Genomic DNA, 27,587 nt, shown 5'->3' on the forward strand with positions numbered 1-27,587 from the left:
GAGAGAGATGGAGAAAGAAATAGGAAGGGACGAGAGAACACATTTGGGTGGTTAGCGGCCATGACAAGGACGATACCCATAAGAGGCCATTCATGTGTTTCCGTGAGTGGTCAAGGTAGCTGTTGACTGTTCAACACTTGCTCTTGAAAACCTTTACACTTTTCAAAATATTGTGCTAAATACTATGCTGCCTTGGATATTTAATTTTCCCATAATCCTTTCTAGTACAGTTCCAGCTACTGTGGTGGATGCATAACCTGGCCAGAGCATAACAGTTCAGCGTGGCTATGTTTAGCGAGGCTCATAAGTGTGAAAATGTCACTTGAGTCCAGGTTTCTGTTGCAAGTGTACCTTCTTGTGCTCTGTTTATGCTAACTGAGAAATGATAAAGTGAGGACTAGGAAAAATGTGCATTCACAGGCTACATAAACAATCTGTGGTAGGAGAAGCCACAAAGGTGTGTGAAAGAGGCAAATGTGCAATAGCTGCATGATACTGACTATTAGCTTTGCTGTGACAATCTAGCCATCTGACTGGCCCAAAGCTAGTCACCGAAGCAGAAACAGAGACATACTGAGCTGATAGAGAAAGGGAGTTCTTTCAGAGTGACACTGGAAATAAAATAGCAGACTGTTATTTCGCAAAGATTTCCAGCCGGAGGCAGTATTGAGACGACCGTGACAGAGAACTCATGAGTCACACAGTGGCGTACATACAGCCTTTGACACAACACCGGCACATGGATTGTGAGAGGGAGGATAGAGGAGAGCGAGGCGATAGAGAAGTGAGGGGAGGATGGAGAGTACAAAGGGAGGATGTATACCTGCAATGCTGATAATGGTGGCGGGGACAGGGTTATCCCTACCCTGCACTTTCCGGTAGACGTCCCTGCCTGAGGGACAAGTTCACAGTTCAAAGTTCATTGCACAAAGAGCCCCCGTTAGATTAAAAAAACAGTTTCAAAGGTTTCCGGATAAGTCAAAAACACTATCCAATATATTTCACAATATTATGGTGGAGGAACGCACGTTTCAAATGAAAAGCTGTTGAGATTCTTTGATCCCACTGTAAACTTGACTTTGTTGAGTACATGAGTTTGAGTACATTTGCTTTGAGACTTTTGTTAAAGTTGCAGCTCTAGAGGAAATATGTTTTTAAAGTTATCCGAGGAAAACCAGTGACTGTGTTTGATTGAAAATATTGTTTTTCATATAGCATTGGATCCAAACACTCCTCCTGAAGAGCTACTGAATGTGAAGAGTTTTGTTCCTGCCCATCATTAACACACCTGATTCAGCTAATCTCAGCCCAGACCGAAGAGCTGATTGAAGTGTGTAGGCTAAGTGCTATCAACTGTGTAATTGCTGGGCTGGAACAAAAGCCTGCAAACTCAATACATTTTCAGGACCGGAGTGACCACTGATATACATTTGAAGTTGGAAGTTTACATACACCTCAGCCAAATACATTTAAACTCAGTTTTTCAAAATTCCTGACATTTAATCCTCGTCAAAATTCCTTGTCTAAGGTAAGTTAGGATCACCACTTTATTTTAAGAATGTGAAATGTCAGAATAATAGTAGTGAGAATTATTTATTTCAGATTTGATTTCTTTCATCACATTCCCAGTGTTTCAGAAGTTTACATACACTCAATTAGTATTTGGTAGCATTGCCTTTAAATTGTTTAACTTGGGTCAAATGTTTTGGGTAGACTTCCACAAGCTTCCCACAATAGGTTTGGTGAATTTTGGCCCATTCCTCCTGACAGAGCTGGTATAACTGAGTCAGGATGGTAGGCTTCCTTGCTCGCACACGTTTTTTCAGTTCTACCCACACATTTTCTATAGGATTGAGGTCAGGGCTTTGTGATGGCCACTCCAATAACTTGACTTTGTGGCAAAATGGCTTAATGAAAACACTTTGTAGGTATATTTGGGATCATTGTCCATTTGGAAGACCCATTTGCGACCTCCAAACATAACGATGGTCATTATGGCCAAACAGTTTTATTTTTGTTTCATCAGACCAGAAGACATTTCTCCAAAAAGTACGATCTTTGTCCCCATGTGCAGTTGCAAACTAGCTTTTTTATGGTAGTTTTGGAGCAGTGGCTTCTTCTTTGCTGATCAGCCTTTCAGGTTATGTCGATATAGGACTCGTTTCACTGTGGATATAGATACATTTGTACCCGTTTCCTCCAGCATCTTCACAAGGTCCTTTGATGTTGTTCTGGGATTGATTTGCACTTTTCGCACCAAAGTACGTTAATCTCTAGAAGACAGAATGCGTCTCCTTCCTGAGCGGTCTGACGGCTGTGTCGTCCCATGGTGTTTATACTTGCGTACAATTATTTGTACAGATGAACGTTGTACCTTCAAGCATTTGGAAATGGCTTCCAAGGATGAACCAGACTTGTGGAGGTCTGCTGATTTCTTTTGATTTTCCCATGATGTCAAGCAAAGAGGGACTGAGTTTTAAGGTAGGCCTTGAAATACATCCACAGGTACACCTCCAATTGACTCAAATTATGTCAATTAGCCTATCAGAAGCTTCTAAAGCCATGACATCATTTTTTGGAATTTTCCAAGCTGTTTAAAGACACAGTCAACTTAGTGTATGTAAACCTCTGACCCACTGGAATTGTGATACAGTGAATTATAAGTGAAATAATCTGTCTGTAAACAATTGTTGGAACAATTACTGGTGTCATGCACAAAGTAGGTGTCCTAACCGACTTGCCAAAACTATAGTTTGTTAACAAGACATTTAAAAAAACAGTTTTGATGACTCCAACCTAAGTGTATGTAAACTTCTGCCTTCAACTGTACTACAGCACATACAGTAATCGCCAGGCATGTTAGATGATATTACAACTGGTCACACCTTACACAACAAAAAACACATTCATAAACCATTCATGAATAATTTGTAATACCTAAATTACCATGATTAAAGTGTGTCAAGTGTGTAAGATTTATGAATGTCTATTTCCTGTAAAATAGGGGGAATTCAACTCAAGTTTCTGGAGACATGAAATTATTTGAACCAGAATTTAGCTAGTTCATTACATTGTTGTATTTTCCTTATCTGCAATTAGCCTACTGTATACAGTTGAGTAAGTAGAAAGTGTTTGTGGAAATTGCATTCCCAAAAGACTTGATTGAACCCTGATGAATAGTGTGACCCTACCATTAATGGTTCACGACCCAACCGTTAAAGGACCACAGAATGCGCTCAGTATGTAAATTTTTTATCAGAATGAATTAGATTGAGCAGTAAAAGCCCCACTTCTATTCCACAGATCTGCATTATGCAGCTGTTGCAAGAGTGAATTTTTCACTGACTGGTTTCAAAAACAATGATTGATAGGCAGCTTGAACTTCTTGAATTCAACCATTATTGGGTTCCATTACTCATTTAGATTTGTGAGCAGCTATCCACAACAACCACAATTCGTAAGGTGCAAATAGCTAAATGAGAGAGCAGCAGTGTGATTCACATCAATGCGCTATGAAGAATATCAACAAAACATGATATCCGTATCGCCGTACACTACACTGCTGTCATCCTTACCTCCAAGCGTTTATTCAAATTGGATAGTCTTTGGATGCCGACTGCAGTCGCACCATCGGAAGACATAGCTTGGACTAGCCTACAAAAGCCTTTTCCTGCTCTTTTCCCATGATCCATCAAACACATTTGGCGTGTCATCATAGTGGTCAGACTCGCTATGTGTGCCTTTTTCAATGCTGAGTTGAATGTCATTGACAAAACAGAGAAGGGTCAAAGATATTTTTTCGCAAACATCCTTTCTGAATTGAAAAGTAATCCTCAAAGTAATCATCTAGTTTTTCAAAAGTATCTGTAATCTGATTACACAATGTTTTCTGGTAATGTAACGGATTACAGTTACCAGTTTTTTTGTAATCCCTTACATGTAACAGATTACATGTAATCCGTTGCTCCCCGACCCTGTCAATAGCATGGTATTAAACACATCAAAGACGTGGTTTCCATACGGATAATACCACTCCATTGACTCCATTCCAGCCTTTATTATGAGCCGTCCTCCCCTCACCCAACTGGTACACGTCTACATGAACACACAGTGAGGTCGCACACACGCATTCATCATCTTTCACACTCTTTCGCACACAGTGAAGTGTGACTCATTCAGTGATAGGATAGGCCTACATATTGAATGCCTGGAAGTGCCACAAACCAAGGTGCAAACCAAACAAACTACATTTCTAGTACTCACCAAAGAAAATACTATAGTAGTACTACAGTAGTACACAAAACATATCCATTCAAGTGTACTCAGTGCTGTCTTTGGAGTATATTTGATTTGAAAATATGCCATGCTCAAATCAACTAAAGTCTATCAAAGCATTCTCAATATAATCAATATATTACATTGGTTTGTTATAAATGTCTCTGTGTAAATAGACATAGTTACAAAGATAGTCTAAACAATGAAAGAGTAGCCTGAAAGGCTTGTGCCATTAGTAGTGGGTAGGAGAACGCACGATTCTCACAAAGGTGACACATATGTTACTTGAATTTGACTTGCTTTAAACTGCAACGATTTAAAGCAGCCAATTGCAACACTGAATCGTCTCTTACCATAAAGCCTTTTGTCTATTAAAATTAATAAAAAATGACCCATTAATTAATCAATCAATCAATATATACATTGAATCCAAATAATATACTTTTTTTGCAATAGTAATATACCATACCTGTCTTCACGAATCCACCTAAAACCATTAAAAAATAAAGAAAAAAATCAAAACATGCCTTTTGGTTGTGAGTGGGTATTAGTTTATATGAAGTATCTTAATAGTATTATTGATTAATGACACATTTTGATCAGCAAATGATAATTAAACTCTAGTAATAAAAATACTGTATAGGCCTACTTCCAACTCACTCTAAATCACTCTTTAATAAGAACAGTTACACATGTTTACTTGCAACTGAGAACATCATTTAGGAAATGTATTTACCCTTCCGTAGAAGGTTACCATGTACAGAGACTGCCAGTGTTTGCACGCTTGACACTTCACGACAACAGTAACAGACAATGATTGACATTTGAAGTAATAAGTGACTTCAGAAGCGAGGGAAACAAAGAGTGTGACAGCACACCAGAGCAGACTAGTGACAAAAAGTAGACTTCTTACCAATTTCTTGAAGCAACACAGCTGATAGGATGGAAACAGATGAGACAAGAGACAGTTGAGCAGAGAGAAACGAGAGATGAGAAACATGAGAAATGGAAACAAGTAACAAGGAAAACAGAGGAATGAATATACACAAGCCGGTGGCAAAAAAGTTATAGCCATCGGGCAAGTTAGTTATAATATATAGATTTCATGGTTAGATTGTTGTTCACTACAGACTAGACATGTCTAGCAAGTTTTTGAATTTCAAAGCAGGCTTGTAGGACTCAAAATGTTATACACTAAATGCTAATAAAAGACTTGGGCCAATCAAATCTCAGAAGCACAATTTCAATTCCCGATATCTAAGAGTATTTAAAGATGTAACATACTCGGAAATAAAAATAAGGGTTTAATAGTGGTATTTGTTACACGCTAAATGTTTCCACTGGATGAAAGTTTAAACAATGACAAATGATGCCTAAACGCACACTGAATAAGTCAAAACAGATTATTGTCAAAATGATGCGCTAACATTAACCTGCAGTGTACTCTTCTGGGCCAAGTTTCGTGAGAAGTCTCATAAGAGCGTTTTAACGATGCACCGTCCCTAATGTTTGAAAATGTAATGTTACGAGGGTTTTGGTAAACAGGGCCTTAGGCTCTGGCATAGCTTCATTTGGAGGTCAACATAAAACACATATTAAATTAAATGGCACCACAATAAACATGTACAGCAATCACTTCTCTATGATGGCAAAATGTGCCTAATGACTGAACCACTGCAACACACCATTTTCTCATTAGCACAATGAAAATATGTTAAAAAGTCATTTCCATACATTGAGAGTGGTGATTCAGTACATGTATTGGTACCATATATAGGCGTTAATATTGAATTATGGCGTTTCTTCCAAAATCCTACAGTAAGGAGTTAAACAAATTCAAAAATGCACACTGCAAAACTCATAACGTTCTTGAGTATTGTGAGTGTGTGTTCCAAGCAACACCACAAACAGAAACAGTGGAACACAGTTAGTACCCACGGGGTATGGTTAGGAAAGGGTAAACTCGGACCATTTGCTTGGCTGAAGACCACAAGACCCTCAAGGGCTAGAACATGTGGAGGTACACATTTCTACAGAACCTTCTTGAGCATACAACCACTACCACTCAACGTTCCACCTTTGTTTATCAACCAAAAAGCTGTTATCGCTCTGTACGCCTCAAAGGATGGGACTCCTTAACAAGACAGAAAGAAACTTCTCTGACTCTGCTCAAATCCTGTTCAGCCCACCCCGACTGAACAGCGGTGTTGACCAGGGGCAGTAGAAATACAAGAAACCAGAGGAGAGGGTAGGTAGCCTTGCGACAGCAGAGAAAATACGAGAGGGAGCAAAAGAGGGTGATAAAAAAGAACAGGAGCGTAAGAAGGAAGGAGTGGGAGGAAGGAGAGAAGGAGGAGGTCAGAAGCTTGAGCCCATCTTCTACTCTTTCCAGTTACTCTCACACCTGTCAATCGCCATTTCCAATGGGGCTCCTGCAGCTCTATGTAGAATCTGGCCTGTCTTTCATATTCGTCGTGGTCAAGTATTCTAACCGCTATGGTCTTCCTGCAAGGGGACACAAGACAAGGTACAAAACAAAAAGGGCAAGGTGAAGGACGAGGGCGGGAGGTGGGGGAAGGGGGAAGGATAGACTGTGCAAGTTTCACAAACACACACACACACACCAAAAAAGGATTTGGACTGGATTCGATATCCACCTATCCACTGGGCCATCCATGGATGTACAGATGGAACAGGTTGTCGGGGTTCGGGGGCAGGGGGGAAGTCGTGCTCTGTGGCACACATCCGTACCACCTCGTGGTGCATACATGGAGGGACAGTTGGAACTCTTTTTGGAAGCCTCTATGATCTCAGCTTGAGTTTAAAGATGAAAACTTTTCACCTCAACTGTCTTCATTGATTTTCACCTCTGATCATAATATCAATATTGCTATGTCTGTGCATTTGATATTGTTATGTCCTGGTATTTACCTCTCATATCATTGATCTTGTTATGTCCTGGTATTTACCTCTCATAACATTGATCTTGTTATGTCCTGGTATTTACCTCTCATAACATTGATCTTGTTATGTCCTGGTATTTACCTCTCATAACATTGATATTGTTTTGTCTAGGTGCTGAGGTAAATAAAAGGTCACAGCTAAAAAACAGTGACTACTCAGAACAAGTGCTCTGTAGTCTAGGTCTGACTAAAATTGTTTTAGGATCAATGCTGGTCCTGGAGGACCACTATGTTTGCTGGTTTCGGCTCCAATCAATCTTGGGATTTATAATTAAGAAATATACACCTGACCATTACACAAATATGGTTGAAAGGTAACAATGAAAAAAGATAAGTGGGTAGGAAAACCTGCCTATAACTGTTCTCCTCTGTTCTCAATTTTCCCAGGATTGGGAAAATGCTCCATGGAGGATGATAATGTGGCCTTTATCTATGTATACCCAATTCAGTAGGTCTGGGCAAGCAAGCACAAAGTAATAGTAGGGGATGCCATACATGGTGAATGGAATGGGGGCGGGGTTAAGGGGTACAGGGTTGGGACCAAAGCCTGGGAAGGGAACGCCCCACCTTTCCTCTCACTCATCTCCAGCAGCTGAGGCTCTCCCATCTCAAGGAAGAAGTTCTTGTTTTTCTCATATTCCTCGTCATCGATTATATTGATCTGTATAGTTTTGCTGAAACAAAGAGAGAGAGAGAAAGAGAGAGAAAGAAGACAAGGTTGCAGATAGAACAGCGTATGGAGAGTGCGAACATGAGGGAAGAAGAACGACGGGCCATGCATCGCCAAACGACACAAAGGCAACAGCACAAAAAAAAAAATGGGAGGATGGGTTGTAGGGTGTCATTAAGCGATTCTGGTGGGGGGAAACAATAAATCACAAACAATGAAATTAATGTATTTTATACAAAAATGTAATGGAAAAATGAAAACACCCCCATATATCGCTTCATCAAAACACTAAATTTAAGTTCTGAATGAAAGTATTTTAAGACAAATGAGGGACACAACAATTCACAACAAGACTGAAATATTTTCAAGAGTGTGACTTTGCAGTGCTGTATTGTACTGTTAGGGCCTGTGGCCTATAAGAACACTATGTACAGACAGGCATGGTGGACATTTTTTTCCTCCTTCTTCTCAACAATAGGTCAAGTTATAAGTTATTATAAGTTATAATAAGGCCTAGAGAGTCTATCAGTCTATTTTATAGTCTTATACTGTGGCTCAGGCCCATGTTTGAGAATGACCAGGATACTCTCAACAGCGATGCTACCCAAATATGGAGGCTAAAACAACTCTCCAAGACAAAAACAGAGCACCCATGGGCTGAAGACGCACTCTTGCATATTGTTTATAAACTAAACCAGGGGGAAATTATTGCCTGATCCCAGATATGTTTGTGCTGTATATCCAACTCATGACAATGACCATAGGACTTGGCAAGACAGCACAAACAGATCTGGGACCAGACCAGACCAGGGGTAAGGTGAGAGGGAGATGACAGGCTTCTCGCTCTAAGAGCTAGCTAAACATGTCTGAACATATCTCCAAACACCACACTACTAATAAACTTGGACAAAATATACAAGTAATGACAAAAACTATGTAGGTAGCTTTGAAAGAAAAGCCTTTCTACTTGCCTTGACCCTAAACAGGAGATGACATTGGCAATTTATAAGTTATTAATTGTTTGATTGCTACTGTTGAATAATGCAGAAACTAGCTGCTGTAGCAGATTGCCATTTGCTGTTGGATTTGAAATAATAGCAAATAATCACAACAGATTATGACAAGTTTCAGACTGTGGCTATTTGTTCATAATGTAGGTCTACTAGAGTGGCCTATCATCAAAAACAATGGAGAAAATGCATCCACGATTTGTTGACAATTTATCGTCCTAATAAAATAAACCGCCAATCCATGTGACACAGAAAATGTAACCTGGTGGATGGTTGATGAACGATACTTCAAGACTGCTGTGTTTGCCACATTTCACCCCTTACAAGATGGACCATTTAAATCGGGCAGATAACTGCATCTAATAACAGATCATGTCCATGGTCTGACATGTATTTCCTTTATTAAAGGTAGGCTAAACACTGATTACGAGTCCTAATGGCATTATGTTAACATTGGTGCGATATCAATTGCTTACACATATTCAGTGAGTGTGGGATAAACAGGGTCATTAATTGGAATGGAATTACACTGTCCCTTGATAAAACAGTGCTGCTTTGTAGCAACTGGAAATGTCAAAAACTTTTGGAAGGGAAAATTGCCATAGAAAATAAACACATGGTGTATAGTCAACCTGGTCTCAGACCATTTCATATTATTCTGTATGTAAATCCAAGACACTCCTATTAGTATGTTAAGTATTAATTTGTGGATGTCCATCACACATTTTGTTTGATAAGTTAATAATTACAATTCGTATTATATGTTACAAATTTGCTAAATGTACAATATGTTACAAATTTCCAAAACATATGACATGTTAGAAATTCTAGCTAGATGGGTAATGTGAGCTAGGCTATGGGTTAAGGTTCAGTATTAGCTAAGATGCTAAGTAGTTGTGAAGTAGCTACAGTTGTCCGTTATGAGATTTGGCCTCACAACCTTTGGGTTGCTAAATGTTCACATTATAAGCCAACCCATCATTTTACATTTTAGTCATTTAGGAGACGCTCTTATCCAGAGCTACTTACAGTAGTGAGTGCATACATTTGAATACTTTTTTCATACTGGTCCCCCGTGGGACTCAAACCAACAACCCTGGTGTTGCAAGCGCAATGCTCAACCAACTGAGCTACATGGAACTACCATCCACCCCGACCAACCACCACAGTAAGTCAACATCTGTCTTATATAACCATAGCAAACGTATCATTTCATACTAATTTGAGTATCTCGGATTTACATTTACTATGTTACGTCTACTCTATGAGACCAGGCTGGCAAACGTGGGTTCCACAGTGATTGTTGGTATATTCTCGTAGGCATATTGGAGGTATGCTGGTTTTGCTCTGACATTGCTCCTAACATTACATGGTTTTGGGTTAGAGGCTACGAGTTGACTGGAAGCTAATATTACACCGTGTGAATACAGTAAGGGTGAATTGTCAGTAATAATGTAATATTGAACCTTTATTTAACTAGGCAAGTCAGAGAAGAACAAATTCTTATTTACAATGACAGCCTACCCCAGCCAAACCCTAACCCAGACGACACTGGGCCAATTGTGCACCACCCTATGGGACTCCCAATCACGGCCAGTTGTGATACAGCCTGGAATCAAACCAGGGTCTGTAGTGACGCCTCTAGTGCTGGAATGCAGTGCCTTAGACAGCGGCGCCACTCGGGAACCCAAATACTTTGCTTACTTTTTCAAAACCTAGAGAGGGATTGCCAAATCACAAACTAGTTCAAACTTATTGGAACCTCCAAACTTATTAGAATTAGGGCAATTATGTGGGATAGTCAACCTGAGCATGCAACAGTTTAATTAACATTTTGTTTGTCTATTCTGTGAGAAATTTAATTTATGATTTGGTGTGGAAATGTCACATCCATCACTCTGGAATTGCCCATTACTCAAAGTCAACTACTAAGTGACAGAGGACCTTTTTATAGCTTCATTAAGCTGATGTTCACGTGATTGACTAAGATTAACATGAATTATTGATCAACGGCCTCTTGGTGCCACAGAGGTGAATGAGTCTCTAGTGAAAGGAAATAGCAAGAGTCCTGCTGGGTGGGTCCTTAGGTAACATAACAGGGAGTCAGTCATTTCCTCTTGTGACACTTCCTATTCACCCTCTCAGGCAGCCCTGGGTGTCATGGATTAAACCAGGGGTGTCAAAGTAATTTTGCCCCAGGTGCCGCATTCGGTCTTCTACGAGGTCCGGTGGGCCGCACTGAAAATTGGTTATGCTTCCTTGCCATCAAAATTCCATCGTTTTGGGAATTTTCGATGCTTCCTGACTGTCTAGCGATTATTAGAGATTTGGACAGTCAAGAAACTGTTCTAATGTACACTACCGTTGAAAAGTTTGAGGTCACTTAGAAATGTCCTTGTTTTTGAAAGAAAACATATTTTGTCCATTCAAATAACATCAAATTGATCAGAAATACAGTGTCGACATTGTTAATGTTGTAAATGACTATTGTAGCTGGAAACGGCTGATTTTTAATGGATTATCTAGATAGGCATACAGAGGCCAATTATCAGCAACCATCACTCCAGTGTTCCAATGGCACGTTGTGAAAGTTATTCCAAGTTCTTCATTTTAAAAGGCAAATTGATCATTAGAAAACCCTTTTGCAATTATGTTAGCACAGCTGAAAGCTGTTGTTCTGATTGAAGAAGAAATACAACTTTTTTTCAAAAAGAAGGACATTTCTAAGTGACCCTAAACTTTTGAATGCTTGTGTAGGTCTATTGACTGTGCACAGTGATTATTAGTGAGGTGGACAGTCAATAAACTATATGAATACATTGTAGGTCCACTATCATTTCTACACAGTTTAGATTTGGTTTTAGTTATTTTAAATCCACCCGCGCTCAGCTCCCCAAAGACTGCCACACAGAGAAGCACGAGATTGAACTTTACTCAACTTTCTACAGTTTTCCCCCTTAGTTAACACTATCAACTGTGGGAATTGTGATCGAATCAACACAATATTAGCCACTTTCAATTCAACATACTGAAACAAAACGACCTGCGCAAGACTTAGAATGCAAAGGCAGAACGCATCTGAGTAGGATTCTATTGCATTGACATGCATGACTCAGCCGTTCTCTACACAGACCTGTATGGCATAAACAATCAGAGCTGCTGTAGACCTATATGCAAATAGGTCTTTCCCTTTCACATATCGTCGTGAGTAGATGCGTTTGTTTTGAGATCAAAGCAAGAGCTGCATGTAGCCAGGTGTGCACTTTTTGTTCATATCCTTTGCTAGTTAGTGAGTTATTAGCCCAGTTATATATCATTTGTAGTCAGCAATGGGGGTGTGATCGCTTCCTACAAGATCACAAAACGTGTACATTTTTAGACATCTTTGAAAAGCGAGTCCGGTAAAAGAGATTTGTCTTAAAGGAGCAGTGTTGTATTTTGAAACAGGCTTGAATAAGCTAAGTAGCCACTAGGCAGAGGGGAGCATACTTTCTCTGATTCTCTGTAATAATGGAATTGGAATGATAATGCCTTTTATTTTGTAAAGTGGTTTCTTGCATCAAACAGCACAACAACATTTGCAGTCACCTCCTTGTCTGACGGACAAGTGGATAAACAGGTTCATGTCAAGCCTACATTGAACACCACACATTGACTGCTACTGTCAGCCTACAGTAGCAGCCAATGTGTGGTGTTCAATGTAGGTCTACATTCCTTGACTTTTGAAAAAGACATGTGAGGCTTGACATGAACCTGTTTCAAACAGTGCATCGGCTGATTTGACTCAGTTGGAGGGATGGTACATAAGCTTACAGTAGCAGCCAATGTGTGGTGTTCAATGTAGGCTTGGCATTAACCTGTTCATCCACTTGTCCTTCAGACAAGGAGCTGACAGCTATTTCCATGTTAAAATGTTATGGATGCATTTTCTCCATTGTTTTTGATGGTAGGCCACTCTAGTAGGCCTACATTATGATCAAATAGCCACAGTCTGAAACAGTAACTTCAAACAGGTACAGCCTGCAAACTAATACTCATTTGGCAAATTCAGACGGCTTGGGATACAAAACCTATTCAGTGGATCTAATCTGCAAAAATCAACAGAGACACCCCCCTAGTGAGCCATTGTTACTCTCACAAGCATGGGGAACCGGGGATAGGACTGTCTCCACATTTCAACTGGCTATTGAAGAGATAAAGTCCCCTTTGTCAAGGATGCGCAACAAAGTAAAAGTTGGAGGCAAACAACCCTGTTGAGCAGTCGGTTTGAAAAAGGAGGGGCTATTTCTAGTGTTGGCTCTGAGCAGGATTACATGTGACAGCTTCCTCACAGCTTTGTCAAAGGCAAGCTCTGGATGTAACTTTTGCAGAAGCCAAGTGTACAAGCAGTTCAACTGAGAGATACAGAGAAAGAGATAGAGGGAGGGAGGGGGGACTGACAATGGGTGAGTCATGACAGAGCGACTGAATGGCAATGACAGTGAGAGAGAGAGAGAGAGAGAGAGAGAGAGAGAGAGAGAGAGAGAGAGAGAGAGAGAGAGAGAGAGAGAGAGAGAGAGAGAGAGAGAGAGAGAGAGAGAGAGAGAGAGAGAGAGAGAGAGAGAGAGAGAGAGAGAGAGAGAGAGAGAGAGAGAGAGAGAGAGAGAGAGAGAGAGAGAGAGAGAGAGAAAAGCCCCTTGGATTGAATTGATAGAGAGAGAGAGAGAGAGAGAGAGAGAGAGAGAGAGAGAGAGAGAGAGAGAGAGAGAGCGAGAGAAAGAGGGGGGGGGCAGAGAGGACATAAAGGGGAAAAGAGAAGCGAACAACAGAGAGAGTGGGAGAGAGAAAAAAAGAGTGAGAGAAAGAGGACATGGGGACAAGGGGAGGAGAGAAAATGTTCCTCTGGCTTCTTAGCCCCGTGTCAATCCTATTCCTAAGAGCCAGCCCTCCAACTGAGTCAAATCAGCCGATGCGCTGTTTGACTCAGGGCCAACCACCAGCTGCGAGCCAGCATCTCCCCAGTCCTCAGCACTTCCATACTCCCACTCAAAGGCATCCATCCCACAAAACAGGCAGTGTCAACGGTCACACTGCCACTGAATGTCAACACCAGTGGCCTTGTCAACGTCAGTTACCTTCCTTGACAATTTTATTTCCAGTGAAAGACAGACCCAGATAGTTATACTTTAATGTCCGATTTGCGAAAGACTCAAGTTCAGAGTAGGCTTTACTGTGACCAGAATTGAATAAAAATGAATGGTTTAAAAACCCTTACACTTGTGGAAATTGGCCTATTTGGTTAGGGCTACATTTAAATGTTTCTAACAGAACTATAAAAAAGCATATGCAGGACAATGGTAGCAACTGAAAGAGAACACTGGAGATTATGGGGAAATAATAAACCAGAGGTGAGGACACGAGACTGAATCCAAACATTACACTGTTGATTTTATGTGCATTTTACATTTGCTGTACTTTTCACAGTCTTTGTCAATAACAAAATCTGAAAATACTCTGGTTACATTCAGTAACATACTAAGAATATTCACTGAAATGTTGAAAAAGAAAAACTGCACATTTCTGCACATTTCCTAAGTAATTTCAATGCACTTTTATGACTCAAGGAAAGAGCCATCAACTATAAGGTGTTCTTTTGAGCTCTCCTAGCTTTGCCATTGAGGAACTGAAGCAAGCCCACTTATAGTGTTCTGTTTGGAACACAGCACCGTCACACAATTACATTCCATTATGAATTGCATTCTGGGTCAGGTGGGCATCTTTTGAAAGCTTATTTTATTGACAACATGGCGAGCTAAGTTATAAAATAAGATTGTACATTGTTAGGCTTTGAAAAGGCACTTCAGACAAACAGATTGTAATTTTGGTGCATATAGAATGAGTGCATTCAAGTGCGTGTTCCGCGTCTAATTTTCTTCACAATACGACAAACATAAGCTCATTGTGTTCAGGACAACCCAGGGTATAACGCATATCGTCCTTGTAACTGTGGATCAAACAGCGCTCATAAAGCTTGATACTGTAAATGTATGTCTTCAAATATGGAAATGTGAAGCACACATCAAAGCGATATTTATTATAACCCTCAATGTCTCATCTTTCAGAACACATCGACTCCTCTCGATTTACAGCATTTCCCTCACTCAGACAACAAATGTGCAAAAGTAGCCCTATTAACGGGAGGAATGGGGACATCTTGTTGTCGCGTGTAGTGCTCAAGTTTATAATGGCTGTCAGTCAAAACCCACGCAGCGCTGTGAAGCGGAGAACCTGAGCTCTGAAGTCATGTATAGCACGTTACTCTACAGCCACTGCGTTCCAATTAAGGTGCTTATCAATGACAAGATCTGCCATTTTCAACTCGCATACGAGGTGACAAGTGCTGTGATAGGGAAGAACGAAACAAGTTATTCTAATTGAGTAAATCAAAGGAGACACATTAAGTGCTAAAGAATATCTTAGCAAAGCCATCGAGTTGACCAGACCCAAATGAGTACTATTATAAGAACATGAACAGTCATGCTAAACGAGACAAAACCAAATAGAAAAGGATGTCCAGTCAGCATAACATCTTTAAAACTACTGGGATGCACCTGGCTCAGCGTGGTACAATCTTATTTTTCAAACATGCTTTCTTTGACATCACTGCTTTCTAGGAATTTGTGGGTTTCAGTCCTAGAACTTTTAGGGAGAAGGCCACTTGGCCTTAGGGGACAACCATGGCCTTCCTGACAGCCAGGATACATGGTAAGCTCAAGTTGAAGTAGTGTGTGAAAGACAACCCACGACAACCCACTTTCCTGAAGTTCCAGACAGACATTTGGCAATGTTCTGCGTATTCCTTTAAAGCTCAGTTGTCCTGAGTCTGCACAACTCTGCCAGGACCTAGGATCAAGAGAGACACTCAAGTGTTTTAGTATTATCTGTCTTGACACAATGATGAAAATAATCATGGCCTCTAAACCTTCAAGCTGCATACTGGACCCTATTCCAACTAAACTACTGAAAGAGCTGCTTCCTGTGCTTGGCCCTGCTATGTTGAACATAATAAACAGCTCTCTATCCACCGGACGTGTGTAACCAAACTCACTAAAAGTGGCAGTAATAAAGCCTCTCTTGAAAAAGCCAAACCTTGACCCAGAAAATAAAAAAAAACTATCGGCCTATATCGAATCTTCCATTCCTCTCAAAAATGTTTGAAAATGCTGTTGCGCAGCAACTCACTGCCTTCCTGAAGACAAATAATGTATACGAAATGCTTCAGTCTGGTTTTAGACCCCATCATAGCACTGAGACTGCACTTGTGAAGGTGGTAAATTACCTTTTATTCCGAGGCTCTGCATCTGTCCTCGTGCTCCTAGACTTTAGTGCTGCTATTTATACCATCGATCACCACATTCTTTTGGAGAGATTGGAAACCTAAATTGGTCTACATGGACAAGTTCTGGCCTGGTTTAGATCTTATCTGTCAGAAAGATATCAGTTTGCCTCTGTGAATGGTTTGTCCTCTGACAAATCAACTGTAAATTTCAGTGTTCCTCAAGGTTTCGTTTTAGGACCACTATTGTTTTCATTATATATTTTACCTCTTGGGGATGTCATTCGAAAACATAATGTTAACTTTCACTGCTATGCGGATGACACACAGCTGTACATTTCAATGAAACATGGTGAAGCCTGTGTTTCAGACATAAGGAAGTGGATGGCTGCAAACTTTCTACTTTTAAACTCGGACAAAACAGAGATGCTTGTTCTAGGTCCCAAGAAACAAAGAGATCTTCTGTTGAATCTGACAATTAATCTTAATGGTTGTACAGTCGTCTCAAATAAAACTGTGAAGGACCTTGGCGTTACTCTGGACCCTGATCTCTCTTTTGACAAACATATCAAGATTGTTTCAAGGACAGCTTTTTTCCATCTACGTAACATTGCAAAAATCAGAAACTTTCTGTCCAAAAATGATGCAGAAAAAGGTATCCATGCTTTTGTTACTTCTAGGTTAGACTACTGCAATGCTCTACTTTCCGGCTACCCGGATATAGCACTAAATAAACTTCAGTTAGTGCTAAATACAGCTGCTAGAATCCTGACTAGAACCAAAAAATGTGATCATATTACTCCAGTGCTAGCCTCCCTACACTGGCTTCCTGTCAAGGCAAGGGCTGATTACAAGGTTTTACTGCTAACCTACAAAGCATTACATGGGCTTGCTACTACCTATCTCTCTGATTTGGTCCTGCCGTACATACCTACACGTACGCTACGCTCACAAGACGCAGGCCTCCTAATTGTCCCTAGAATGTCTAAGCAAACAGCTGGAGGCAGGGCTTTCTCCTATAGAGCTCCATTTTTATGGAATGGTCTGCCTACCCATGTGAGAGACGCAAACTCGGCCTCAACCTTTAAGTCTTTACTGAAGACTCATCTCTTCAGTGGGTCATATGATTGAGTGTAGTCTGGCCCAGGAGTGTGAAGGTGAATGGAAAGGCTCTGGAGCAACGAACCGCCCTTGCTGTCTCTACCTGGCCGGTTCCCCTCTTTCCACTGGGATTCTCTGCCTCTAACCCGATTACAGGGGCTGAGTCACTGGCTTACTGGTGCTCCATCATGCCGTCCCTAGGAGGGGTGCGTCACTTGAGTGGGTTGAGTCACTGATGTGATCTTCCTGTATGGGTTGGCGCCCCCCCTTGGGTTGTGCCGTGGCGGAGATTTCTGTGGGCTATACTCGGCCTTGTCTCAGGATGGTAAGTTGGTGGTTGAAGATATACCTCTAGTGGTGTGGGGGCTGTGCTTTGGCAAAGTGGGTGGGGTTATATCCTTCCTGTTTGGCCCTGTCCGGGGGTATCGGATGGGGCCACAGTGTCTCCTGACCCCTCCTGTCTCAGCCTCCAGTATTTATGCTGCAGTAGTTTATGTGTCGGGGGCTAGGGTCAGTTTGTTATATCTGGAGTACTTCTCCTGTCTTATCCGGTGTCCTGTGTGAATGTAAGTATGCTCTCTCTAATTCTTTCTTTCTCTCTCTCGGAGGACCTGAGCCCTAGGACCATGCCTCAGGACTACCTGGCATGATGACTCATTGCTGTCCCCAGTCCACCTGGCCGTGCTGCTGCTCCAGTTTCAACTGTTCTGCCTGCGGCTATGGAATCCTGTCCTGTTCACTGGACGTGCTACCTGTCCTAGACCTGCTGTTTTCAACTATCTAGAGACAGCAGGAGTGGTAGAGATACTCTTAATGATCGGCTATGAAAAGCCAACTGACATTTACTCCTGAGGTGCTGACTTGCTGCACCCTCGACAACTACTGTGATTATTATTATTTGACCATGCTGGTCATTTATGAACATTTGAACATCTTGGCCATGTTCTGTTATAATCTCCACCTGGCACAGCCAGAAGAGAACTGGCCACCCCTCATAGCCTGGTTCCTCTCTCGGTTTCTTCCTAGGTTTTGGCCTTTCTAGGGAGTTTTTCCTAGCCACCGTGCTTCTACACCTGCATTGCTTGCTGTTTGGGGTTTTAGGCTGGGTTTCTATACAGCACTTTGAGATATCAGCTAATGTACGAAGGGCTATATAAATAATTCTGATTTGATTTGATTTGTTATTTCTGCCTCTGCTTTGCGTAGCGCTCGGTTACGACCACTTGTCTTCAACTTTTTGACTATGGATAATGGCATTAACCAGATTTAACCAAGAGGAGCGTACACGTGGCATAAATCTCTAACATTTCTGATTGCCTAATCTTCCACTTTTAGTGTGCAAAGTTCAAAGACTCCTCTTTACCTTGAGGAAAACATATTCATTAAACTCTCAGCCACCATAAACTGGGTGCATGTGGAATACTAGCCCCTATAGGTTGGCCCCTGGCTAAGAAGACGTTATAGAATCAGAATACATCTGTTACAACCGGTTATGTGTTTTTCATGACGACATCAAGACATTATGGTTAAGACTTATTATTCAACCACATAAAAAAATAATCATTCTGGTTGTTATAAAGACATTTACAAAACATCCTATTCGTATACAACCTGACCATCAAAGACTTCATAATGACATCATTGCAACCTTTGCAGTATAGCTCTCTGGGTGGGTTGCACCAACATGGATTAGCTCTTAAACTGGGTTAAATCAAGGTTTATCGATTAATCTTGTTGCACCAAATTTTAAACCTAGTTTTCAATTAATCCTAGTTAAATTAAATCCTTCCTCTAATCTAAGTTTAGTTTTCACTTTTAACCTAGATTAATTTTAAGCCTGTTGCTTAAATCTAAATCTAACCTCCAATCTAATATCAATTTAGATTGGAGGTTAATTCTAAACTGCCACTTGAGGTGGCTTAACTGATAAAATGGAAGGATATCTACTGTGGAGAGACCAAAACGACAGAGTTCCTCAGAGAATAATTAGAGACAGGTTGAATCCTGTTGAGTTTGATAATTAACTCATTATTAGTAGGCTATTTACGTGCCCATTTTGTACAACAATTGACAGTGGCTTATGATATACCCTGCCTTGATACGAGTGATGACGTTACGCAACATGCTGTAACAGACCTGATAACGGTAATAGTAGTGAAGTTGCATTAACCGTTAGTTTTAATGTGCATTATAGGCATTGATATTCACAAGTTATTTATGCTTACTAAATATTGGTGGGTTGAGTTGTCCGTCGTCATCATAGGGGTTATGGAGAGGGGCAAACTGCTGGGGAATCATCTCGCATATTTTCTGCGTGATAGGATCAATTCCTTTGGACGGAAGCCCCACTCCGTCTCCGGTCTGAAATAGCCCCCGACTCTCCTCTGCCGCATCCTTTTTGGCTTTCACTTGTATTTTTTTCCCAGCACGCTTTCATCTGATTTGTATTTATCATGGATCCCCATCGGCAGCAGCTACTCTTATTGGGGTCCAGCAAAATTAAGGCAGTTTATACCATTTTAAAAACATTACAATACATTCACCTATTTCACAACACACTGTGTGCCCTCAGGCCCCTCCCCCACCACTACCACATATCTACAGTACTAAATCCATGTGTATGTATATTGTGTATGTTATCGTGTGTGTGTGCGTGTATGCATGTGTCTGTGCCAATGTTTGTTTTGCTTCACAGTCCCCGCTGTTCCATAAGGTGTTTTTTAAAATCTGTTTTTAAATGTAATTTTACTGCTTGCGTCAGTTACTTGATGTGGAATAGAGTTCCATGTAGTCATGGCTCTATGTAGTACAGGAGAGATTGACATGTCTATTATTAATATTAGCTCTATGTGTACATGCAAGGGCCAGCAGTGCTGCCCTGTTCTGAGCCAATTGCAATTCCTTTTTTTGTGGCGCCTGACCACACAACTAAACAGTAGTCAATGTGAGACAAAACTAGGGCCTGTAGGACCTGCCTTGTTGATAGTGTTGTTAAGAAAGCAGAGCATCGCTTTATTATAGACAGACTTCCCCCCCCCCCCCATCTTAGCTACTACTGCTTTTTTTTCCTTTTTTTCCCCAGAAGTTTACTAAGGGTTGGTAACAAGCTGATTGGTCGGCTATTACAATTCTTGGGTAGTGGAATGACTTTAGCTTCCCTCCAGGCCTGAGGGCACACACTCTCTAGTAGGCTTAAATGGAAGATGTGGCAATATCGTCTGCTATTATCCTCAGTAATTTTCCATCCAGATTGTCAGACCCCGGTGGCTTGTCATTGTTGATAGACAACAAAATTGTTTAATGTGTCAGCGTTTGTTGCTGGCATGTCATCCCTAAGTTTGCTTATCTTGTCAATTAAAAAGTAATTAAAGTAGTTGACAATATAAGTGGGCTTTGTGATGAATGAGCCATCTGATTCAATGAATGAATGAGACGAGTTGGCTTTTTCCCCAAAGTGTCATTTAAGGTGCCCCAAAGCTTTTTACTATCATTCTTTATATAATGTATCTTTGTTTCATAGTATAGTTTGTTTATTTTTATGTAGTTTAGATTTCTTAATTTGCAGTATGTTTGCCAATCAGTTGGGATACCAGACTTAATTTCCATACCTTTTGCCTCATCCCTCTCAACCATACAATTCTTCAATTCCTCATCAATCCAAGGGGATTTAACAGTTTTTACAGTCATTTTCTTAATGGGTGCGTGCTTATTAGTAACTGGAATAACTAGTTCCACAAATGCGTCAAGTGCAGCGTTTGGTTGCTCCTCATTACACACCACAGACCAGCAAATATTCTTTACATCATCAACATATGAATCCCTACAAAATGTATTGTATGACATCTTATACACTATATTAGGCCCAGCCTTTGGAACTTTGGTTTTCCTAGATATGACTATTATAGTGTGATCACTATATCCTATGGATTTGGATACTGCTTTAAAGCAAAATTCTGCAGCATTAGTAAAGATGTGATCAATACATGTTGATGATTTAATTCCTGTGCTGTTTGTAACTAACCTGAACCAGGTTGCAGGCACTGGATACAGTTTGATGTTTTTTCTTGAGTGGGCAGCTTGATGATAGCCAGTCAATATTTAAATCACCCAGAAAATATACTTCTCTGTTGATATCACATACATTATCAAGCATTTCACACATTATCTAGATGCTGACTGTTAGCACTTGGTGGTCTATAGCAGCTTCCCACAAGAATGAGCTTTAGGTGAGACAGATGAACCTGTAGCCATATTACTTCAACAGTATTTAACGTTAGATCGTCTCTAAGCTTTACAGGAATGTGGTTCTTTATATAGACCGCAACACCGCCTCTGTTGGCATTTCTGTATTTTCGGTAAATGTTATAACCATGTATTGCTACCACTGTATCATCAAAGGTATTATCTAAGTGAGTTTCAGAAATAGTCAGAATATGAATGTCATCTGTTACAAGCAAGTTATTGACTTCATGAACCTTGTTTCTTAGGCTACATATGTTAATATGGTCTATTTTTTAGCATGTTTTTGCATTGCTTGATTGTTTTTAATGCTTGGCTAACGGACAAATAATAAATGGCAAAATCATGTTAAATAATGACAATAATAAATCATATTTTATGCTATCTAGCTAGCTTGGTTTATACACTACTGTAACGTTAGCTAACAAATGAGTTTCCTGTCTAGTACTGGCAAATAACAGATTTTATTTCAAATCAACCAACCCATGATAACCTTTCACGATGGAGTTGCAGTAGTTCTAACGTTACATTGTTATTATTTTATCATGGAACAGCAACTTTGTGGCCTCATTTGTCAAATTGACTAGCTACTTCGTTTCAACTCACAAAATACCTCTTATATTTGTGTAACATGTCACTAATCATAGTTTAAAACAGATTTACTGATCCAGATTTAAAATTAAGTGGTGAAACACATACAGTGCCTTGAGAAAGTATTCGGCCCCCTTGAACTTTGCGACCTTTTGCCACATTTCAGGCTTCAAACATGAAGATATAAAACTGTATTTTTTTGTGAAGAATCAACAACAAGTGGGACACAATCATGAAGTGGAACGACATTTATTGGATATTTCAAACTTTTTTAACAAATCAAAAACTGAAAAATTGGGCGTGCAAAATTATTCAGCCCCTTTACTTTCAGTGCAGCAAACTCTCTCCAGAAGTTCAGTGAGGATCTCTGAATGATCCAATGTTGACCTAAATGACTAATGATGATAAATACAATCCACCTGTGTGTAATCAAGACTCCATATAAATGCACCTGCACTGTGATAGTCTCAGAGGTCCGTTAAAAGCGCAGAGATCATCATGAAGAACAAGGAACACACCAGGCAGGTCCGAGATACTGTTGTGAAGTTTAAAGCCGGATTTGGATACAAAAAGATTTCCCAAGCTTTAAACATCCCAAGGAGCACTGTGCCAGCGATAATATTGAAATGGAAGGAGTATCAGACCACTGCAAATCTACCAAGACCTGGCCATCCCTCTAAACTTTCAGCTCATACAAGGAGAAGACTGATCAGAGATGCAGCCAAGAGGCCCATGATCACTCTGGATGAACTGCAGAGATCTACAGCTGAGGTGGGAGACTCTGTCCATAGGACAACAATCAGTCAAATCTGGCCTTTATGGAAGAGTGGCAAGAAGAAAGCCATTTCTTAAAGATATCCATAAAAAGTGTTGTTTAAAGTTTACCACAAGCCACCTGGGAGACACACCAAACATGTGGAAGAAGGTGCTCTGGTCAGATGAAACCAGAATTGAACTTTTTGGCAACAATGCAAAACGTTATGTTTGGCGTAAAAGCAACACAGCTCATCACCCTGAACACAACATCCCCACTGTCAAACATGGTGGTCGCAGCATCATGGTTTGGGCCTGCTTTTCTTCAGCAGGGACAGGGAAGATGGTTAAAATTGATGGGAAGATGGATGGAGCCAAATACAGGACCATTCTGGAAGAAAACCTGATGGAGTCTGCAAAAGACCTGAGACTGGGACGGAGATTTGTCTTCCAACAAGACAATGATCCAAAACATAAAGCAAAATCTACAATGGAATGGTTCAAAAATAAAACATATCCAGGTGTTAGAATGGCCAAGTCAAAGTCCAGACCTGAATCCAATCGAGAATCTGTGGAAAGAACTGAAAACTGCTGTTCACAAATGCTCTCCATCCAACCTCACTGAGCTCGAGCTGTTTAGCAAGGAGGAATGGGAAAAAATGTCAGTCTCTCGATGTGCAAAACTGATAGAGACATACCCCAAGCGACTTACAGCTGTAATCGCAGCAAAAGGTGGCGCTACAAAGTATTAACTTAAGGGGGCTGAATAATTTTGCACGCCCAATTATTCAGTTTTTGATTTGTTAAAAAAGTTTGAAATATCCAATAAATGTCGTTCCACTTCATGATTGTGTCCCACTTGTTGTTGATTCTTCACAAAAAATACAGTTTTATATCTTTATGTTTGAAGCCTGAAATGTGGCAAAAGGTCGCAAAGTTCAAGGGGGCCGAATACTTTCGCAAGGCACTGTATCTGATTAATTATTAATCTAGATTTACAAAACCTAGATTAGCTCTAATCCTAGATAAATGTAAACCATGTTGGTGCAACCCACCTTCTGTGTTTGGTCTGGTTCTTAGGGGAAATAACACTTTTTTAAATAGTTAAAGATCTGATGCTTTCGTTCACATCCATGCATTTCTGTCTTTAATAGATATGACACACCAAGAGGTGACAGAGGAAAACCTCCAAAGAGCCACATACATCAGACTAGGAACCCTGGTTTTACCTGGCTCTGCTTTCAGTGTATTTGGGTCTTCCCAGGTTATTAGACCTTGTTATGGAGAATTCTAACAGGGAAAAAGTTAACACCAACCAGTAACAGTCTAGTCTTCAGACCCAGCCACACAAAAGGAGACTGAGAGCGAGTCTTGACAACAGAGTAGCAGTCCCAATACACTTAAGCTTAGCCTTTACATTCAAGCCCTCCAGCTGGACCGGCAGTATCTGTGATTAACTAGAGGAGAATACTGTACAAGGACTGACTCAGCGACTCCACTCTATCAGTCACTGTAACCGAGGAGGAAAATTCCCTAATGAAAGAACTCTATTAACCAACTCCTTCGCGACCTACTCAATTATAACCTTCCAACCACATACAGTAGTACATCATACTTCCATGCAGAAAGATGGCTACAGTCTGTCTCTCATTAGATTCTGTCAGGAGTCATTTTCTTTTGGTGCCTAAAAGAGCCGGCAGACCAATAAGTTGCCTTCCCTACCATGAATATAATTCGTTTTTCCTGCCTCACATTCATTTTCTATTTCTGGCACTGCTATAAGATCCTTATGCCAGTGGTCTTGAAATCATTTTCAGATTTTGTGAACGTGAAGACTGCGGTAAGTAAGAAGACAGACAGCTCATAAAGTGAGGCTTATAAAATGCTTATTTGCCCTATTTCACACATGTACACGTGTATTAATAAGCATGTGTGAATTGAAATGTGTTTTTTTACCTGGTAAAATGATGGCAAAATAAAAAATGTGCATATCTCAACTCCAGCTGAGTAACACCTCCGAGGGTGGTGTCATGGCCAGCGTCTGCCATTATCAACGGTAACCCTCAAGCAATTAGGGTTAAGTGCCTTGCTCAACGGCATATTGACAGATTTTTCTGCAGTTTGACATTTATTGTCATGAATCTTACCCTGGATGCAGATCTGAGGGATTTCTGCGATTTCTGCCAGCTGTAAAGTCAAAATTGGGAATAATGTACAAATTAATGATAACAAACATTTGCTCTTTGGTCTTCATTTAATGTTAACAGTTAGGGTTAGCAGTGTGGTTACAATCAGAATCAGATGTTGTGACTTTGCCAGCTAGTGACCACTCTGCAGAGCTGCCTCTAGAACAAGATTCATTATGAAAAATGCTGACCGATTTTTCGCTTGTCGGCTCTGGGATTCAAACTAGCTACCTTTCGGTTACTGGCCCAAAGCTCTAACCGCTAGGCTTCCTGCCGCCCATTATTCTGTTGATATCTATGTAATACTAGGTAGAATATTTTCGTGCAGACTGAAAAAAAAATGTACACTATGTCTGTAAAGTAATTTACATAACAGATTTTTTTATATGTTTGCTATTCATGCATAGGGCAGGAAGCAGGAGTACGAAAGATGCCGAATAGGAGGCTTGAAAACCGTATTCCAAGATTTTTAATAAATTTTTGTAGTCACATTTGACCATCTTAAATGCCCGAAATAAGCTATTTCCTGTTTGTAAAATCATACAATTCAAATTACACACCAAAGACGGCTTCACAAAGATAGGCAGTTTGCAATGCTAATGGCTGCTTCCGTCACAAAATATACAATGCAGCCTACTGAAAGGTTTCCTTGTCCTTTATTCCTCCCTGTTAAAGCATGGAAAATGTGATTTGAGTTCATGCGGTCTCAGAATTTAAATTGATTTACAAAGAGATATGGGTTCCCCTATGTGCAGTGTACATAATGTTAAGTATCCCTCTTCTGGTGGGAAGAAGTCCTATGGTATTACATCAGCAAAGCTACCAAAAAAGTCCAAATAATTCTACAATTTGTCACTTGTCACAGTTTTTCTTACAGCTATTCATAACCTATAGACTGTAATCTTGTGTGTACAAATATGTAACTTGATAGAGAGGCAGCCGAGTGTTCCTAAGGGGCTGAGATGCAGAATGTAACAATGCTGTTTCTGACTATCGGGCATGTGTGTCCTATATTGAGTGTCTTTCCACGAAAATAAATGTATTTTGCTATGATATGGTATGTTTATTTCATGGCATCTTCATTGATGTGCTTACTTGAGCAGCAGCCAAGGTCGTAAGTGTGATCGGTTTTTGCACCAAGTATACAATCGGATACAACGCTAAGAGAATCCGTCAGCACAGACGAGATGGCCATAGTGACTGATTAAACTGTGCTTTGTAAGTAACACGTCTGCTATTATCTGCTCCCAGTCTCTGTGTCTCAGCCAATTAGAGGCCTGAAAAACATTATTTCAGCCATGTAGAAAGCCTGACAAACATTTCAGGCAACAGGGTCCTCTTTTGCCTGCAGAAAACAAAGACACAAATACGTCCATCACCCCTGAAGTGTTTAGCTCCCCAGAAATTGGGACACTGCACTGCACTGACCAACCCCCTCAAAAACATCCAAAGGCTGCAAGGGAAAACGTGAGGCGTATATAGACAGAGGTTGAGGGGGTTGGGTTTGGATAGGCCTGGGTTTGGACAGTATTTGATATCGTTCAAATACTTTAAGCATTTGATTGAGCCTGCACCAGGCAAGCTCAATCAAGCACAGCTTGGAGTCATTTGAAAGATTTCAGACATGATTTGAACCCTTGGTCTTCTTGCTCCTCTATGGTCCAAAGTGCCTTGGTCTCCTGCCTCTGTCTGTTGCTTGTCTGATGAAGCGGTGGTGACAGCCCCGCTGTCATGCAGCCCAAGGGAACACGTCACTCCCCCAGCCATGTGATCCACAGGCCAGAGCCGCCACTGGGCCGCGAGGGCAGCTACGCTAGCCCTGGATCATGACAGTGGTCTGAGGAGGAGCACGACGTCTGTCCTCATGCGAGAGCAGGCCAGAGACGAGAGGGCAAAATTAGCATAGGCAAAAAAAAAACGATTTAATTAGTTGTTTAAAATAGTACCTCCTCCTAAAGCCCAAAGTAACCCCCTGTCAAGTTTCATGCTTGTCAATGTGTGTAGTCAAAGCAAAGTCATTAATTTCACTACATGTAGACAGCAAAGTTAATAATATCTACATTACCAGAGGGTGGGTCTTGTCAAAACAAAAAAAAGGCATGGTTGAACCATCATTCTCTACGGATGAGGGCAGCAGATATGATCTTGTCTGATAAGGACAGTAGGACACAAAGGACACATTCTGGCTATAATAAATTGTGATGTAAAATTACATTTACAGCATAGTCATCATTCAGTGTAGTTTACAGTGGACCAAACCAAATTTTTTGAGAATAGATCCAGTAGAAATTGAACTGAAATGGGTACTTTGTAGAACATTGTTAGTTTGATATTTCAAAGGTGGCTGAAAGGTCCTTGGCGGAGTACCTGGTGCTGATTCTTTAACACCTATACTGGCTCAGTCAGATTAATGTCACATTAAGTCACATTAATGTCTACCAATATCATCACAACAACTAACACTTGCTCCTACTAGCAAAACAA

The 27,587-nt window shown here is 40.6% G+C and overlaps 1 protein-coding gene across 3 annotated transcripts in view; it reads right to left on the bottom strand.

Annotated features, from left to right (window-relative positions):
* slc8a1a (solute carrier family 8 member 1a) overlaps nt 1-27,587 on the bottom strand; it is a 49,695-nt gene that overhangs the window by 9,334 nt on the left and 12,774 nt on the right. Inside the window, exons 3-7 of one of the 3 annotated variants that reach the window (XM_020482256.2) lie at nt 7,806-7,912; nt 5,189-5,209; nt 4,745-4,762; nt 4,629-4,643; nt 824-892 (exon numbers count right to left, since the gene is read on the bottom strand). In XM_020482256.2, coding sequence (XP_020337845.1) covers nt 824-892; nt 4,629-4,643; nt 4,745-4,762; nt 5,189-5,209; nt 7,806-7,912 — 230 coding nt within the window. Of the gene's footprint in view, nt 1-823; nt 893-4,628; nt 4,644-4,744; nt 4,763-5,188; nt 5,210-6,679; nt 6,781-7,805; nt 7,913-27,587 lie in introns of all 3 variants that reach the window. The other 2 variants (XM_020482269.2, XM_031828376.1) reach the window with 2 other exon arrangements.

Source organism: Oncorhynchus kisutch, linkage group LG1 (genome assembly GCF_002021735.2).
Source record: "Oncorhynchus kisutch isolate 150728-3 linkage group LG1, Okis_V2, whole genome shotgun sequence".
In the NCBI taxonomy this organism is placed as follows: Eukaryota; Metazoa; Chordata; class Actinopteri; order Salmoniformes; family Salmonidae; genus Oncorhynchus; species Oncorhynchus kisutch.